The sequence below is a fragment of the Balaenoptera physalus genome (genome assembly GCF_965194825.1).
Source record: "Balaenoptera physalus genome assembly, chromosome: 2".
Classification (NCBI taxonomy): domain Eukaryota; kingdom Metazoa; phylum Chordata; class Mammalia; order Artiodactyla; family Balaenopteridae; genus Balaenoptera; species Balaenoptera physalus.
Genome location: NC_138883.1, coordinates 11,351,054 through 11,369,931, shown reverse-complemented (window position 1 = coordinate 11,369,931; position 18,878 = coordinate 11,351,054). Strand labels below are relative to the sequence as shown.

Here is an 18,878-nt window from a genome sequence, read left to right as displayed (position 1 = left end):
AACATCATACTCAATGGTGAAAAGCTGGAAGCATTTCATCTAAGATCAGGAACAAGACAAGGATGTCTACTCTCACCACTTTTATTCAACATAGTTTTGGAAATCCTAGCTACGGCAGTCAGAGAGGAAAAACATAAAAGGAATCCAAACAGGAAAAAAAGAAGTTAAACTGTCACTGTTTGCAGATGACATGATACTATATATAGAAAACCCTAAAGACACTACCAGAAAACTACTAGAGCTCATCAATTAATTTGGTATAGTTGCAGGTTACAAAATTAATACACAGAAATCTGTTGCCTTTCTATACACCAACAATGAAAGATCAGAAAGAGAAACTCCAGAAACAATCCGATTTACCATCACATCAAAAAGAATAAAACATCTAGTAATAAACCTACCTAAGGAGACAAAGGACCTGAACCCTGAAAACTATAAGACACTGATGAAAGAAATCGAAGACAACACAAATACATGGAAAGATATATCATGTTCTTGGACTGGAAGAATCAATATTGTCAAAATGACTATACTGCCCGAGGCAACCTACAGAGTCAATGCAATCCTTATCAAATTACCAACGGCATTTTTCACAGAACTAGAACAAAAAATCTTAAAATTTGTATGGAGACACAAAAGACCCCGAATAGCCAAAGCAATCTTGAGAAAGAAAAATGGATCTGGAGGAATAAGGCTCCCTGACTTCAGACTATACTACAAAGCTACAGTCACCAAAACAGTATGGCACAAAAATAGAAATATAGATCAATAGAACAGGATAGAAAACCCAGAAAAATACCCATGCACCTGTGGTCAATTAATCTATGACAAGGGAGGCGAGACTATACAATGGAGGAAAGACAGTCTCTTCAATAAATGGTGCTGGGAAAACTGGACAGCTACATGTAAAAAATGAAATTAGAACATTCTTTAGCACCATACGCAAAAATAAGCTCAAAATGGAGTAAAGACCTACATGTGAGACTGGACACTATAAAACTCTTAGAGGAAAACATAGGGAGAACACTCTCTGACCAAAACTGTGGCAGTGTCTTTTTTGATCCATCTCCCAGAGTAATGGAAATAAAAACAAAAATAAACAAATGGGACCTAATTAAACTCAAAAGCTTTTGTACAGGGAAGGAAACCATAAACAAAATGGGAAGACAACCCAGAGAATGGGAGAAAATATTTTCAAATGATGTATTTGAAAATGATGGACAAGGGATTAGTCTCCAAAATTACAGCTCATGCAGCTTAATCTCATTAAAACAAACCCAATCAAAAAATGGGCAGAAGACCTAAATAGACATTTCTCCAAAGAAGACATACAGATGGCCAAGAGACACATGAAAAGATGTTTAACATCGCTAATTATTAGAGAAATGCAAATCAAAACTACAATGAGATATCACCTCACACCAGTCAGAATGGCTCTCATCAAAAAATCTACAAACTGGGCTTCCCTGGTGGTGCAGTGGTTGAGAATCTGCCTGCCAACGCAGGGGACACGGGTTCAAGCCCCGGTCTGGGAATATCCCACATGCCGTGGAGCAACTAGGCCCGTGAGCCACAACTACTGAGCCTGCGTGTCTGGAGCCTGTGCTCCGCAACAAGAGAGGCCACGATAGTGAGAGGGCCATGCACCGCGATAAAGAGTGGCCCCCGCTTGCCACAACTAGAGAAAGCCCTCGCACAGAAATGAAGACCCAACACAGCCAAAAATAATAAATAAATAAATAAATAAATAAATAAATAAAGGAGTTCCTTTAAAAAAAAAAAGTTAATTGTATAACATCATATGAAAAACAAGTCACATACATAATAAAATTTGTTCCTGTACTATATCAATTAATTTAAATCATGCTAATAATAATAATAAAAAAATATATCAAATTACTACTAAGTATTTTTTTAAAAAAATCTACAAACAATAAATGCTGGAGAGGATGTGGAGGAAAGGGAACCTTCCTGACACTGTTGGTGGGAAGATAAATTGGTACAGCCACTATGGAGGTTCCTTAAAAAACTAAAAATTGAGCTACCACATGATCTTGCAATCCCACTCCTGGGCATATATCCAGAGAAAAACATGGTCCAAAAGGATACAACCCAATGTTCATTGCAGCACTGTCTACAATAGCCAAGACATGGAAGCAACCTAAATGTCCATCAGCAGAGGAATGGATAGAGAAGATGTGGTACCTATACACAATGGAATATTACTCAGCCATTAACAAGAATAAAATAATGCCGTTTGCAGCAACATAGATGGACCTAGAGATTTTCATACTGAATGAAGTAAGTCAGACAGAGAAAGAGAAATATCATATAATATCGCTTATATGCAGAACCTAAAAAAAAATGATACAGATAAACTTATTTACTAGGAAGAAACAGACTCACAGACTTAGAGAATGAACTTACAGTTGCCAGGGGTAGGGGTGGGGGGCAGGGATAGTTAGGGAGTTTGGGGTTGACATGTACACACTGCTATATTTAAAACTGATAACCAACAAGGACCTACTGTATAGCACAGGGAACTGTGCTCAATATTATGTAACAACCTAAATGGGAAAAGAATGTGAGAAAGAATAGATGCATGTATATATATAACTGAATCACTTTGCTGTACACCTGAAACTAACACAATATTGTTAATCAACTGTACTCCAATATAAAATGAAAAGTTAAAAAAATAGATGCATTACCTCAGAGAATGTTTTAAATTTTAAAGTAAAAAAAAAAAAAAAAAAAGAACCCTTAAAGTGAAAAAAAAAAAGTAATATGGGAGTAAAGGAGAAAACTGTTAGCAAACAGCCTCAGGCATATATAAAAAGTTGTTTTATGACAAGGTTGACATGGTATTAGAAATTGTTGGAGGAGAATTTAATAAGTGGTTTAGGATGATACTTATCCATACAGGAAAAAGTAAACCCTACCTCACACTATACACAAAAATTAATTTTATTTACACTTAAATGTAAAAAGTAAAACCTTGAAACTTTTAGAATGAAATATAAGATAATCTTTACAATGTTGGGGATAGGAAAGAATTTCTTAAAATATAAAAAGCACAAATTATGAAGAAAAGCATTGATAAATTTGGCTATGTTTACATTTTAAAACTTCTGTTCAATAAAACTCTGTAAAGAAAGAATAAGGGCTTCCCTGGTGGCACAGTGGTTGGGAGTCTGCCTGCCGGTGCAGGGGACACGGGTTCGGGCCCTGGTCTGGGAGGATCCCACATGCCGCGGAGCGGCTGGGCCCGTGAGCCACAACTACTGAGCCTGTGCGTCTGGAGCCTGTGCTCCGCAATAGGAGAGGCCGCGATGGTGAGAGGCCCGCGCACCGCGATGAAGAGTGGTCCCCAGAGTTGCTGCAACTAGAGAAAGCCCTCGCACAGAAACTAAGATCCAACACAGCCATAAATAAATAAATAAAAAATAAAAATAAAGGAATTCCTTTAAAAAAAAAAAGTAAAATAAATATCCTTCTTTAAAAAAAAAAGAAAGAATGAAAAGCAAACTAGAGCTTGGGTGAACATATGAGTTTTCATTTGGTGTCATTTTCCTTCAGCCTGAAGATTTTGTTTAGCATTTCTTATAGTGAAAGTCTGCTGGTGACAAATTCTCTTCGTTTTTTGAAAAACAATTTTTTTAAATTAATTTATTTTATTTATTTATTTTGGCTGCGTTGGGTCTTCGTTGCTGTGCGTGGGCTTCCTCTAGTTGTGGTGAGTGGGGGCTACTCTACATTGCAGTGCACAGGCTTCTCATTGCAGTGGCTTCTCTTGCTGCGGAGCATGGGCTCTAGGCTCGCGGGCTCAGTAGTTGTGGCTTGCAGGCTCAGTAGTTGTGGTGCATGGGCTTAGTTGCTCTGCGGCATGTGGGATCTTCCCGGACCAGGACTCGAACCCATGACCCCTGCATTGGCAGGCGGATTCTTAACCACTGCATCACCAGGGAAGCCCTGAGCATTTTTTATTTTGTTTTCATTCTGGTGGATATTTTTGCTGGCTATAAATATCCTGACAGTGTTCATTTATTCATTATCTTCTGATCTCCATTATTAGTCAGTGGCTAAGAATTGATATTCCCTTGTATGTAATTTGTCATTTTTCTCTAGTTTCTTCTAAGATTTCTTTTTTATCTTTGTTTTTTGGCAGTTGGAATTTGATGTATCTGGACATGATTTTCTTTGTATTTCTCCTGTTTAGAGGTTTGCATGGCTTCTTAAATCTGTAAATTTTATTGTAGCAAATTTGGAAAATTTTCAGCCATTATTTCTTAAAATATTTTTTCTGCCTGTTCTTTCTATCCTTTCCTTCTGTGACTAACATCACATATATGTTAAACCTTTTGCTATTTGACCCTCAGGCCTAAGGCTTTGTTTATTTTGTTCCAATTCCCCCCTGCCCCCATCATTCTTCATATTGGATAATTTCCTTGGATTTATATTCACTTTACTATTTCATCTATTAAGTCCATCTAGTGAGTGTTTAATTTAAAATGCTGTATTTTTATGTTCTAAAATTTCCAGTTGGCTTTTAAAAAAAAATACTTTCTATTTCTCTGCTGACATGCCTATCTTTTCACTCATTATGAGCATATTTTCTTTTACCTCAGTGAGCAGAATTAAGCTTTAAATTCCTTGTTTGCTAATTCCAACATCTGGGTCATCTTGAGTTTTTTTCTGTTGATTGTCTTTTTTCTTAAGAATAGGTCACATTTCTTTATGTGTCAGGGAAGTTTGAATTGTATTTTGGAGATTGTGAATGTTATGTTGTAAAGATTGAACTTTGTTATTTTCCTCTGAAAGGTGTTGATTTTTTTGTTTTAGCAGATAACTAATTTAATTCAATTTAAACCACAAACTAACTCTTAGGTGGTAGCTTAAATCTGAATTTATTTCTTTTATCCCTAGCTAGATTGTTGTTTGCACATCCCCTGCATGTGTATTGTTCAGGGATCAGAGATTTGGGCAGAAACACATAATTTACATTTCTTCCTTTCAGGCTCTCTTTTTCTAGGAGTTACCCTTTCCCTTTCCAGTAGATATGGTTGTTCTAAACTATGTGCTTTGGTAATTCAGACTAAAAAGGCTGTGAGTATGCTATTGGAGTTTTAGCCACCCTGTACAGCACCAACTAAAGCCATCCCTCAGGCTAAAAGCCATAAAGAGTGGAAACTCATATTCCTGTGCCATTCCCTTCTTCCAAGTGTTGAGTTTGTAATTATTATTTTTGGGAGAGTAGGACCAGCCGTAGTTTATTTGGGCACATTGGAAGTGGAAACTGGAGAGAATATATACATTGATAACAATCATTTTGTTAAGGAATTTGGCAGTATCTAGTAAAAGCTGAAGTTGAGAATATCTTAGAGAGTTTTTTGCAGAAGTACATATGTATAAGAATGACCATTGCATTTTTTTTGTAATAGGTAAAAATTTCAAATAACCTAAATGTTCATCAACAAGACAGTAGGTGAATAGACAGTGAGATATTTATAAAATGAAATACTATACAGTAGTAAAGATGAATAAACTAGTGAGATATATATATATATATATATATCAATATAATTAAGTTAAAAGATGTAAGTTTCAGAAATATATGTATAGTATTAATTATATAAAGTTAAAAATATGTGAAACAATACATATTGTTTTGGATATAGATATATATAGTGTATGTAGCTACCTTATCTGAAATGTACCCTATCCAAAATTACAACCTCTTTCAACATTTCCTGTCTCTTTTCCCTGGCTATTTTTTCTTTTATGTATTTACCAGTACTTAATGCACTATATGTTTTACTTATTTAAATTTTTTCGGATTGTCTTCCCCACTAGAAGACATGAAAGCAGAGATTTGTGTCTTCTTTGTTCACGACAGTATCCCCAGTGCCTAGAACACTGTTTGGCATATAATAGGTACTCAATAAGTATTTGCTGAATGAATAAATAGATAGTATAAAAATATGAAGGTTTGATTAACCACAAATTAGGTAAGTTTTCTGGGGGCTTCTAATGAATCTAAAATGTTTTATTTCTTAAAAGTAAAGTATCTAGTGTAAATATGACAAAGTATTAAGATCTGATAGCACTGGGTAGAGGCAAAATTAGTGTTTATGACATCATTATTTTTTATATTTCTATGTTGGAAATACTTCCTTAAACAATACAAACACCAAAAAGTTTGGAGAAGATTTTTCAGAACATTATAGCATTGAACTTAAGGGAAGAGGGAGTTTCAAAAATGGATAGGGAGATATTTAAAATGTGGAATTAGTCACCAAGAGATAATTGTAATTGACTATTAGGAAATTATTAGTGACTATTGCAAGAAACTGTTTCAGCAAGGAGATGATAATAGGTGAGATGCTGAAGAAATAGAGACAGTGGGTGGAGAAATGGAGATCACTTATTCAGTGTGATGCCAAGTAGAGCTTTTCCAGAGTGGAAAATTTATTCATGTTTGTGAGCAGAATGGAACAATCCATTGAAAAGACAGAGACTTAAAATGCTGGAAAGAAAGGGCAATTAATGGATGCATTTATAATTAGAGGCAAGAAAAGGGCCCTTCACTTGGCAATGTAGAGAGGCAGTACTTCTGAAATAGAAGAAAAGAAAGAAAGGTTGATGAAGATCGATGGAGACAAAGAGAAGGAACGGTGAGGGAGTTCCTATTTGTTTCTTTGAAATAGTAAGTCAGTCCATCTGTTGGAATGGAGAAACTGGATAATGGACATGGTTCAGGTTAGTGAATTAGCCCAGTGGACATGTTAGGAGGTTGAAGTTGTAAGAGCCTAGGTTGATAATTAGGGTATCAATAATATGGATGATTTCAGGCTTTGAATGGTTTGAAATAGTCAGCATAAACCTTAATGGAATGAGTGCATTTGAGTGGCTTGGACAGTAATGCTAACAAAAGCAAACACTCATATGTTCCAGGGATTATTCTAGATTCTCGTATGTCATTTAACACGTGCCAGGGATTGTTCTAGATTCTTTTTAAAAAACATTTATTGAAGTATAGTTGATTTACAATGTTGTGTTTAATTTCTGCTGTATAGTACAGTGACTCAGTTATACATATATATATTCTTTTTCATATTCTTTTCCATTATAGTTTATCACAGGATGCTGAATATAGTTCCCTATGTTGTACAGTAGGACCTTGTTGTTTATCCATCCTATACATAATAATCTGCATCTGCTAATCCCAAACCCCCAATCCTTCCCTCTCCCCCCCACCTGCCCCACCCCCACTTAGCAACCACAAGTCTGCTCTCTATATCTGAGTCTGTTTTTGTTTTGCAGATATGTTCATTTGTGTCGTATTTTAGGTTCCACATATAAGTGATATCATATGGTATTTGTCTTTCTCTTTCTGACTTACTTCACTTAGTATGATAATCTCTAGGTCCATCCATGTTGCCGCAAATGGCATTATTTCGTTCTTTTTAATGGCTGAGTAATAGTCCATTGCACATATATATACCATATCTTCTTTATCCATTCCTCTGTCGATGGACATTTAGGTTGTTTCCATGTCTTGACTATTGTAAATAGTGCTGCTATGAACATAGGGGTGCATGTATCTTTTTGAATTATAGTTTTGTCTGTTCTAGATTCTTTATGTGCATCCATTTAATCCTGACAACAACCTTTGACATAGCTATGTTATGTGCATTTTGCAGGTGAGGAAATTGAGACATAGGGAAGTAACGTGTTCAAGGTCACACCCAGGCAGAGCTGGAATTCAAACCCAGGCTGTCTAACTCCTGAGTCCATTCCTTGATAATATTATACGCTCTCAATGAGGCAGTAGAAGGTTTAATTGATGACAAACAGCAGGGTTAGTAAAACAGGCCAAGAGAGAGTAATGTACTTTGTTACTTTGTTTCTGGGTTATCCAAGATACCACTTGAAAAAAATTCAATTATTATTTTCTTTATCAAAGCCTCAAGCCTCCCGGAAATTTCTGAATAAATCATTGAGCTTTCTTTTATTCACACAGAACGTTTGTCATCTTCTCAGAAATTTATATTATAGTCACATTTTCTTTCAGAATGATTCCAATTTTTTACTTGAAATTAACTCTTCAGCATCATTCTTTACATCATCATTTATCTTTGAAGCTTGGAACTTCTCTTTGGGATGTGTTTTTAGGAATGAACAATAGTATAGGATGATCGGCTTGATTAGCCAGACCAACCCGGCAATCACTGAGGTGACACAGTCCAGTTGTGTATACATCCTAAAGAGCCAAGTCACTAACATTTTATGAACATTTTCACCAGTATCATGAAACTTGGCCACTGTGTGTATCATAATGGGCAGCTTCTTTGTTGTCCATAGACTATTTTACGTTACTCAGTAACAACTCTCCTTGACATTTGTTCATTTTTTTTTTACAGGCATCCAAAAGTTTTCACCTTTATTTAGATAACTAAATATAACAGCTGTCTCAATGCCTTGTATTTTGAAGTACTTGCATTCACAGTTCAAAATTTCCCTTTTTCTTAAGTTGCTATTAAAAATGTCCGACTTGATTGGAAATTTAATTTTATTCAAGGCTAAATAAAACAGTTTTAGAATCATCATTTTAATTGCTCCCCAAAACCCAATGATCTTAGCTTCAAATTAAAATTCCCCCAAGGGATGATCGCTGGGCACAGTTTTTACATGAGGCCAGCTTACAGGGGGAGTAGCATTTAGGCAGAGGCAATAGCGAGGACCAACATCTTGAGATGAGAGTGATCCTGCAGTTTCCAAGGAGCAGGCTCAGGGTCACTGGGGCCAAGGGAGTGGGATAAGATGGGCTCAGAGAGGATGACGGGAGTTGGGAAGGAAAGACCATTCAGGGTTTGTTCTCCATTATAAGGACTTTGGCTTTTACTCTGAATGGGATGGAAAGCACCTGCAGGGTTCTGTGCCGAGAAGAAGGATGTTCTGTCTTAGATTTTAATAGGACCACTCAGGAAACTGTATTGAAAATCATGGAGGGGGGACTAGTGAGGATTCTATACAGTGAGCCATGTGAGACATTAAGTTGGCTTGGGTCAGACAAGGAGTTAGTTCGGGCCACACGTGGTTTGAAGTGCCCATTAGACACACAATAGCAGATGTTGAGTAGACAGTAGGGGACCAAGTCTGGAATGGAGGGAAAAGTCTAGGCTGGAGGTAAATTTAGGGAGCTGTCCCCATGAAGATTGTATTCAAAGCCCAAAAAGGGTTTACTGAATGACTAAAGGTTGTCGAGGGAAGAGCTTTTCGTTGAAAAGGAAATTTGAATGCTACAAAGTTAGAGGTTTTCAAGAAATAGAGGGAGTGTTCTCAGCCCAGGCAGAGAAAGTAGAACCCATGGAATATTACCCAACCAGGACCCTAGCCTGAGGGTAGAGATTGCAGACAGACATGGCCATGGACTGAATGTTTCTGTCCCCCCCAAAATCATATGTTGAAATCCTAGTCCCCGAGGTGATGGTATTAGGACGTGGGCCTTCAGGAGGTGGATTGGGTCTAGTGCCTTTATAAAAGAGGCCCCACAGAGCTCACTCGCCCCTTCTGCCATGTGAGGTCATGTCAAAAAGACACCAGTTATGAACCAGGAAGCAGGTCCTGACCAGACACCGCAACTGCTGATGCCATGATCTTTATTTTTTTTCATAATTGTCAAAGATTTCTTTTGAATATTTTGCCTATATCATATATAATTTAACATTCTTTTACCTAAACTAAGGATTTTTGTTGTTGTTGTTGAGGTGGAAAAACATTGATTTAGTCACCACAGTTATCAGTATTAAAAATAATTGGTCACCTCTTTCAGTTCTGTTCCCAAAGCTTTTTGCTATATTAACCTGCTTTGATCATTGCTCCTCAGCTTTCACCTGCTATTTAAATTATTTGAATTAAGAATGGTCATAATGGTTGACACTTGCATAGTACTTGAATTTTTAAAGGACTTTCACATCCATTATATCATTTGATCCACCCACTAACTCTTTAGGTGACAGGGCAGGTTTTATTGTTCCCATTTTACAGAAATTGAGGCTTAGGGAGATTAGGATTGTCCTAGAATGAATAAGTGGTAGAACTGAGTCTTGAATCTGATTCTTCCTGACTCCAAGTCCAGGCTCAGAATGTCTTTCCACTACTTGATTCTTTAAGTATTTTCCTATTAATATGCTTGAGGTGTGTTTCCATTGCCTTCTTTTTCTACTGGCTTCATTTGGTTTCCCAGCAGAGGGGCTTCCTAACGTGCCTGTCTCCCTCCTGGGTGACTGCATGGGAGCCCACCTAGGTTCCTCCTGTTTCCAATCTTGCATTTTCCTTTTCTGTGGCTCTTCCAGCTTCACCATCCGTGGAAATCTCCTCCTTCCCTAGACTCGACTTCCAAAGTCTTCTCACAGCCCCCTGGCATTGGGACCTCCCATCCTGATCATCAGCAGGAGAGCCCATCAGAGAGGGGAGACAGAGGGCACGGACCGCAGCACGCCGGGAAGCCATGCTGAGGGTTACTTCTGCATTTCCTTCCTCGCGGTCCTCAGGAGCGTCCTCGCCGCCCTCCGGCCCCGGCTCTCTCCAGCCCGCCCCTGATCCGCCTCCCTCTCCTTCCGCACGGAGGCTGAGACCAGGAGTGGGACGCACCTGTGTCCCTCTCCGGTCACCCCGTTGAGACACCGAGGCTGCTCCCGGAACAGGATTTACAGGCCCGGAGAACGCCAATGGGAGATCCAAATGGTCGGGGACTCCGGCACTTTAAGAGGCTTTTCTCTGGGAAACACCCGTCCCCTCCGTGAGCCTTATGAATGGAAATCCTCCTCCCCCGGTCGAGCCCATTCTCCCATTTCACCAGGAGCCGCAGCTTGCTCCCTCCTTTCGGTCTCCCCGCCCACATCAACGCGGGCAGCTCCAGGAGGGGACGGACAGGAAGCCTTTGGCCGCCTATTAAATCCCACCCATTTCTCCGGGGGCGATTTCCTAACCTTCCGGGACCGAATTCTGCAATTTGATGTGCGTTTTGTCCGAATGGTAGCGACACGGGCCTAAGGGAGGGGGAAAGCGAGGGGGTGGGGGTGGGGGGTATGCGCTCTTTTCCTCGCAACATCGCTGGCGGAGCGAGGGAGCTCACACGACACAGATTTTGGGGCAAAGCCTTTGCATCTGGACAGCACCATGTCCACCAAAGCGGAGCAGTGTAAGTAGCAGCCGGCCCGCCGTTCCGGCCCGGCCTCCGGCTGGGAGCTATTGCAGCTGCAGCGTTTGCAGCTGCTGGGAGACCTTGGCCTCGTGCTGGTGCGGGGGTGGGGGCTGAAGTTGGTGGGGGGGTGGGGCGTGGGGGGGGGGAAGAGAAGGTGGGGGGAGGGCGGACGCTAATGGGAACGCGGCGCTGTCCCTGGTGCTGAAAAATTATGCGGGCTTCCTCGGCTGGTGGCGGGGTTTGGCAAGACCGAAAGACCCTACGAAACGAAATTAAAATGGGGTCATTTTCGGGAAGAAGGGGCCTCGTATCTTTCAGATAAATATTTCGGTATCTCTTGTTGGAGTGGGGGAAGGGGGCAGCAGCACATCAGGGGCGGGGAACTGTCAGTGCCACCCGAGTCTGCCGGGCCTTCTGAGCATGCCCAGTTCTCGGTGCTGGAGCCATAGGGGAGTTCGAGTCTGCAGTTTCCACTTTGGGTTGGAGAGGCTAGAAGGCAGAGAAGGGGGAGGGAGGATTCTGGAGTCTGAATCCTGGATTCAGTGTGAGGAAAATCAGCTCAATAACACCAGCACTAATGCTAAAACTAACCACAACCAGAGGTTAAAGCCAGAGTCAGTGCTTGCAAGAAAGTGAAAGGGGTTCTGGAAAAATGATCTAATTATTTTTCCAGAGAGGTTTCCTTTGTAGGGCAGCTCACACAAACTATAAAAAATAGCAGGAGGATTGTAGTTGTCCCAGGAATGATTGGCTGTGTGTTTGGTTGGAAACAAGCTGCTAACTCCTTGTGGACAGAAGAAGTTTCTAATAGGCTCCCTATAGCCTTTCGTATTGCAGTGCGCATTAGTAGGCCTTTGGTATGTACTTGGTAGGTTGATTAACATGAAAGCTTTTCCTGAGTGCACTTGAAGGATTCAGGAACTTAAACTTCTGTAAATAAAAGGTGTTTTTATTAAGCAATGAGTTTGAATTTTTGACAAGTATACCAAAACCTATTCATCGAATTGACTCTAGTTTCTTTCAGAACAGCACAAGGTTATGTTGTCACTGCTTGAAAGTCTTTTTAATTCTTCTTTGGAATAGCTATTAAAGCCATTTTGTGAGACACCAAAAAACAGTAGTCTCATTATTTTGGGACAGTAGCTTGAATTTGTTAAAATGCAGTATGTCACTTATTCACCAGGTAGATTAAATGAACTGAAGACTCATAGAATTCCCAGATTGATGCTTCATTAGAGATCCTTTATGAGCACCTACCATCCAGTGCTTGTACCTCTACATAAATTTTTTCTTTTTTTTTGGAATCTGGAACACCTGAGTTTGAATCCTAGTTCTGCCGTTTACTGTTTGACCTTGGGCAAAATAATTGACTTCTATGAACTTTATTTCCTCATCTGTAGACCTGGGGTAATAATGCCAGTGGGGTGGTTGTGATTATAGGTGAGAGAATACACATCAAATGTTGAGTAGTGAGTCCAGCATATAGCAAGTACTCAATAAATGACAGTTATGATATTGACAATCATTTCCCACTTATTAGTCCATCTCTTCTAAATCATTAGGAAGTTCTTTTGTGATTTTTTGGCCTGTTTTAGTTAAATCTAAACCTCAAAGATAAATTTGGCTTCTACAGAGGCTTTTGAAAAAATTATGCATTACGTTTTGAGTAATGGTAACATAGTTGGAATCGGTGCAGAACTTGAGGATATCACACCCTTAAAGATTTTATTTTAGTACAGTTGTTAAAAAGACCACTACCTGTCATTTGCTTTTACAGTTACGTATTATGTAAGAAATATCAGGTTAAAGCTAGTGAGTATTACTGTCCTCTTCCTTGTTATATATTGAGATGCACTGGATGCTTTGTCTTGTCTCTTTCCTGGGCAGTTAGTGCCAAGATGGATAAAAATCTATCTGTGGACTTGGTTGTGTAGTGCACATAGTGTGTAGTTTAGGAGGTAGTTTAGAATTTTTTGTAAAACAGGTTTTGTTTTGTTTTTTTATCTGTAGATGGAAAGATACCATATTTGAAGCTAGGACATATGGATTTGAGTTTTTCATGTCCTTCTGATTAACTGTGAGACACAAATAACTGGGCAATTAACTTAATAGTTTTGTGCCTCAGAGTTTCCATCTGTAAAGTAAGGAGTAGGAGTAGCAGCTCTCTTTGTTTAGCCGTTAGCATTTTGGAGGGCAAAGGAGGTAACACGGGAGTAGGCTGTGAAAATGATAAGGGTGCTTTGGGTGTTTTTCGGTATCTTTATCTAGGGTGGAGGGAAGTTAAGAATCTCTTTTCTCTCTCTCTCTGACGTGCACTAACATGGATGAGCTGACACTCCAGTGCACATTATATACCCGAAAATAGAGCACATACATGAAAGGCTGCATGGTTACTGATTATGAAGGGTGAATACTTTTTATAATAAAGTGAAGTTGCAGATCTGTGATCCTTGGACTCTGTAGGAGTACGGCTAGGAGGAAGGAGAAAGAGAAGGGAGGGCCGTGAGATTTTTCTCTTCTACTGGATGTGAAGGCCACCAGAACATGAGAGAACGAGAGACTTCATTTCGTTTCTGCATTCAGGAGGAGTGTGCATAGTACCGTTTGCCTAAGGACCAAGGGGGAGATGGAGGCTTAATGCAGTGTCAAAATGATATTTCTGTTACTCTTCTTCCTGAGACCTCTTGATGTAGGTACAGGCTTCTTTGGTACAGGAAGTGGACATAGTTTGGTTGAGCCAGCAAGAGGAAGTATTGCATTTCAACCAAACAAATTACGTGACTTAACCTTTGAAATGTAACATATCCCAGTTATGTGAAAGATGATCTTATTTTTATGTAGTAGCATTTTCTTTAATAAAATAAGTGATAATGATGAAAGAGAGTCTAGGTATAGTTAAGATATACTTTGGAGCTTGTTTTATATGTTCAGTCAGTTTCCTGTGCTTTGTGCAGAACATCATAACAGGAGGTGAAAGCTTCCTAGCAGTTTCTCAGGCGATTGCACAAGAGTTACAGGCTTTTTCCTTGAAATGCTTCTTTTTCTTAAAGTCAAATTTCACTGTTATGAAAATGTTTATGTAGCTGATATAGAATGATAAAAATAAGAATTTATAGTTCTTTCATTTGGGATTCTAAAGAGGAGAAAGAGGAATCTACCCCCCGCCCCCCAGTTTTCCCTGTCTTTTAAGAGTTAAAATTGACCAATCTGGGGTACTTTGGGTGTGCTCTTTCAAAAGAAGCTTGCTTTTGATAACAGCAGAAGTTAAGAGTCAGGGTTCTAGAATCAGACTGCTGCTTGGGTTTAAATCCTGGCTCTGCTTCTTGCATTCTCTGTGCCCTTGGACAAGTTAACTCTACCTCTCTAAGCCTCAACTGCATTGTTTGTAAAATGGGGATAGTCATAGTTGTGAAGATTAAATGAGGTGATCCATGAAAAGTGCATAGCACAGAATCCTGGCATATAATGAGGAGTTAATAAATAAGTTAGCTCATTATTATCATCATTATCATCAAGTATAAAACCTTGTACTTACTGCTAAAATAAGGATAATTATAAAGTTTGGATCTAGTCCCCCCCACCCCCCACCAGCCCAGAGTGGAGCAGAAAAAAAAGTAGCCATTGTTTAAATGGGACATGGGCTCTTGGGCTATTTTTTTTCTCCTTTGCTTGTCTCCAAGTCTCTTCTACAACAATCAACCTAACCCATTTGGGTGGGAGTGGATCCCTGCATGGCAATTCCTTGACTTGATATATCTAGCACGGAACTGGCTGATCACCTAAACAGAACATTTCTAGGGCATGAACTGCCTATCCATCACCTTTTGTATTATGATGACAGTGTAGCATCTGGTTAACATAAATCACTCATATAAATATCCATCAAAATGTTTGTCAAATTTGGAAATTAACCTGCTGATATTTGGGGTATAAACTCAGTATAGCTAATTATAGAAATGTGAATGTGTGCCATTTTTAATGTATTTACCCTACTCAATGTCTTTATCTCAATAACTAAAAATCTTTTGATTACGTCAAAACAAACAGTTTTAAGAGTATAGCTAATTAGCAGTATGATTTGAAGTTGAACTTTCCCCTATCCCCTACATATTTAAGGGTCATACTTAGAGAAATCAATAGGGAGTTTTATTTATTTTTATGTACATTATTTGGTAATGTGACTAAAATATAAAAGCACTTCTCCTTTGAATAACATTGCAACCTGTAGCCATTTAGAAATCTTTGCACAACAACATTGCTGACTTCTTATAGATGGAACTCTAGTTTTATTCACATGTGTAAAAATTAGAGTGTACCTATTAACCATATTTGTGGTAGCAAAAAGAACACCAGGTTTTTAGCTCTGATTTCTCTTCATGATTTGACACTAGCTTTTCTATTCCTTATTTAAACTCTCCTTTTCTTCTTTCTTTGCTGGCCGTTCCTACTCAGATTTTTTCTTAGGGCTACCTTTCTTCTCCCTATCTTTAAAAACAGGATTCTGTCATTAGTTCTCTCTTTTTTTAAAAAAAAATCCCACAGACTCTTTCTCTCATTCACTCTTGTGGTATTAACTATCACCTCTATGTGGATGACACCCAAATTCAATTTTCTAGTCTAAACGTGTTTCTTGAACTATGGCCTCTATGCCTATCGAAGCGTCCTATAGGCAACTCAAACCCAAACTCATTGTCTTCTGTCCCAAACTTGTACTTCTTTTTTATAATACTCATTTTGGTGAATGGCTCCATGATCTATCCACCCATTCACCTAAGTCAAAAAATTGGGAGTGTTCCTAAACTTCTCCTACTCTCTACCATTACTATTTAAGCCCTAATGGTTCTTGCCCATCCAACTAAATCCCTGCACTAGCTCCTTGATCTAGTTACATTGGACTATTTTTTTCCAGTTCTTCCAGTGCACGATGTTCTTTTTGCCTGATATGCTTTCTTTCTCTTTTGGCCCTTTTCTTTGCCTTCCTAATGCTTACTTATTGTTCATTATTTAGCTTGGAAGCCCTGCGTGATTGTCACTCTTCCCCTGTATGCCCTACTCGTGTGCTCACACTGTATTGCAATCATTAGTCTTCTTGTTAGTTGCCCTAATTTGTGTGTAGACGGTATTATGTTCATCTCTGTGTCTTCAGCATGCAAATCATTGTCTAGGGCAGTGTTTGCACAAAAACTGTTTCTTGAATAAGTGAAAATGAATGAAGGTGAAGTAAATGTCTTTCATAAAGAAGGATTACATAATTATGTTTTGGATATCATTCACCTGAAGATTTCATATTTTCATTAATGTGAAGTTCTGTACTATATACAATGTTCACATGCTTTTCAAATGGATTTACAGGTAAATAAAAATATAGCTGTCCAAAGTACTTAAAACATATTTGCTAAATCAAATTTTATAGTATTTATATAACAACTTACACTTTTCCTGAATGTTCATTATATTTTTGGTTCTTTCTCTTAGTTAAAATTTTCTCTTAGTATGTTCAGCATAATAATCACGATTCCTAATTGGTAGACAATCTTAGCACGCAGCCAGCTTCTTCTTTTTTCTTTTGAGATAAAGTGACAATACATCTGAAGTCAGGGACTCTTCATGTTGTAACTTGACTTGGATCCTTTGGTAGTATACCTGTGCAAATTTTCTGTATTGATTACTCAACCAATAAATAGGCTTTAAATTGGGATTTTCATTTTGCAGTATTATTATGTTGGAAATTCACATGCATTTGTTTCTCATATTCTGAAAAGATATGGGTAGCTCTGCATAAACGAACACATACATTGGCTTAGAAATGAAATGTTTATTGCATAAAAAAACTACATTAAGCAAAAATGTACCCTTATCAACAAGCTCGCTTCCTGTAGTGTGGAAAGCTCAATCATTTCATTTAGAATTTTTAGCTTTTTTCAACCCATACGTTCTATTTCTGTCTTGTTTTTCTCTCCTTCTGGACATTTCTTGAAAGGACAATGCTTCTAAACAGTATATAGTTTATCGTGTGAGTCTTATTTACTATTTGATGTGGGATTAAAATTGGAGGGATATTCAGCATTTCAGAGTGTATTTCAAATTCATTGGTCTTAGAAGCTTGGTCTGACACTAGAACAAAACTTAAAGGATATGTGTGTGTGTACATAGGTACTTATGTATATATATGCACATGTGTGTTTATATACCTATACATTTATATATATATATATATATATATGTATATATAAAATGCTATTTTAAGAAGAAATGAGCTTGCCTCAGAAGTGAAAATAGATAACTCCTAATCATATAACCAATTAAACATGTCAGAATTATATGTATTTGAATCTTAAGATCTCTAGAAAGGAGGGTTTAGATATCTATTGTTTGTGCCTATTATGTATTAAGCACTTTGACATATATTAGCTTAATTCATTCTCATAATACTTTTGAGAGTCAAGTGTTATTGTATTATGTAAAACTCTGGTTTTCTGTCTTAAATATTCCTTAGGTACCTCACGTCCTCTTTATTCGTACCATCACCATCCTAATTATGGAATTTATCATTTCTTTATTATAACAGCCTTTTAATTTATCTCCCTGTGTCTGCTTTTGTCCCCATCAAATCTATCCTCACGTAGTCCCCTTAGTGATCCATCTAAAATACAGAGGCTATCGTGTCATTTTCATCATTCTCTTCTTTAAAACACTTCCTATCTTTAAATACCTTACTATCACCTTTGACCCACGTTAGAGCTCCACCTCTTTGCGAGTTGGGTGAGCTCTTCCTAGATGTTAGACTATATACCATATACGTAGAGTAACTGCTCACTAATGTTGGATGATAGCATGACTTAATTTCGAGGCACTTTACTTTTACATTACATTTAAAATTTTTTTTAAAATTTTATTTATTTTATTTTTGGCTGCATTGGGTCTTCGTTGCTGCACGCGGGCTTTTCTCTGGTTGCAGCAAGCGGGGGCCACTCCTCGTTGCAGTGCGCAGGCTTCTCATTGCAGTGGCCTCTCTCATTGTGGAGCACAGGCTCTAGGTGCACGGGCTTCAGTAGTTGTGGCACATGGGCTCAGTAGTTGTGGCCCACGGGCTCTAGAGCGCAGGCTTAGTAGTTGTGGCGCACGGGCTTAGTTGTTCCGTGGCATGGGGGAATCTTCCTGAACCAGGGCTTGAACCTGTGTCCCCTGCATTGGCAGGCGGATTCCTAACCGCTGTGCCACCAGGGAAGCCCTACATTACATTTTAATATGCGTTCCAGGTCCTTCTTATGTCGTCCTTTAAATGTGGCACTTGACAAGGACTCAATACCTTATATATACCTTCACTAGTGCAGAGTACAGGAATCTATATTTCAAAATGTAAAGATTCCTTTAGCTCTTTGTATTATAATGTCAAGCCTCTGGTCTGCTGAAACTGCCAGATCTTTTCCATAGGAATACCTGTTAAGCCTGTTTTCCTTCATTCTCCAGCTGTGCAGTGGGACGATAATAGAGCTTTGTTTAACCCTGTGTTAGTTTCCTAGGGCTGCTGTAACAAATTACCACAAACTGGGTGGATTAAAACAAGAGAAATTTATTCTCTCACAATTCTGGAGGCTAAAAGTCCAAAATAAAGGTGTTGGCAAGGCCTTGCTTCCTCTGCAGGCCTTCTTTGCCTCTCTCTTACCTT

General features: G+C 38.6%; 1 protein-coding gene across 8 annotated transcripts in view; it reads left to right on the top strand.

Annotated features, from left to right (window-relative positions):
- The first annotated feature begins 11,127 nt into the window (after positions 1-11,127).
- The window catches only part of UNC79 (unc-79 homolog, NALCN channel complex subunit), a 261,771-nt gene continuing 254,020 nt past the window's right edge, over positions 11,128-18,878 (top strand). For all 8 annotated transcript variants that reach the window (XM_082451152.1, XM_082451149.1, XM_082451150.1 and 5 more), the window contains exon 1: positions 11,128-11,206. In XM_082451152.1, coding sequence (XP_082307278.1) covers positions 11,185-11,206 — 22 coding nt within the window. In that variant the 5' untranslated portion in view covers positions 11,128-11,184. The remainder of the gene's footprint in view (positions 11,207-18,878) is intronic.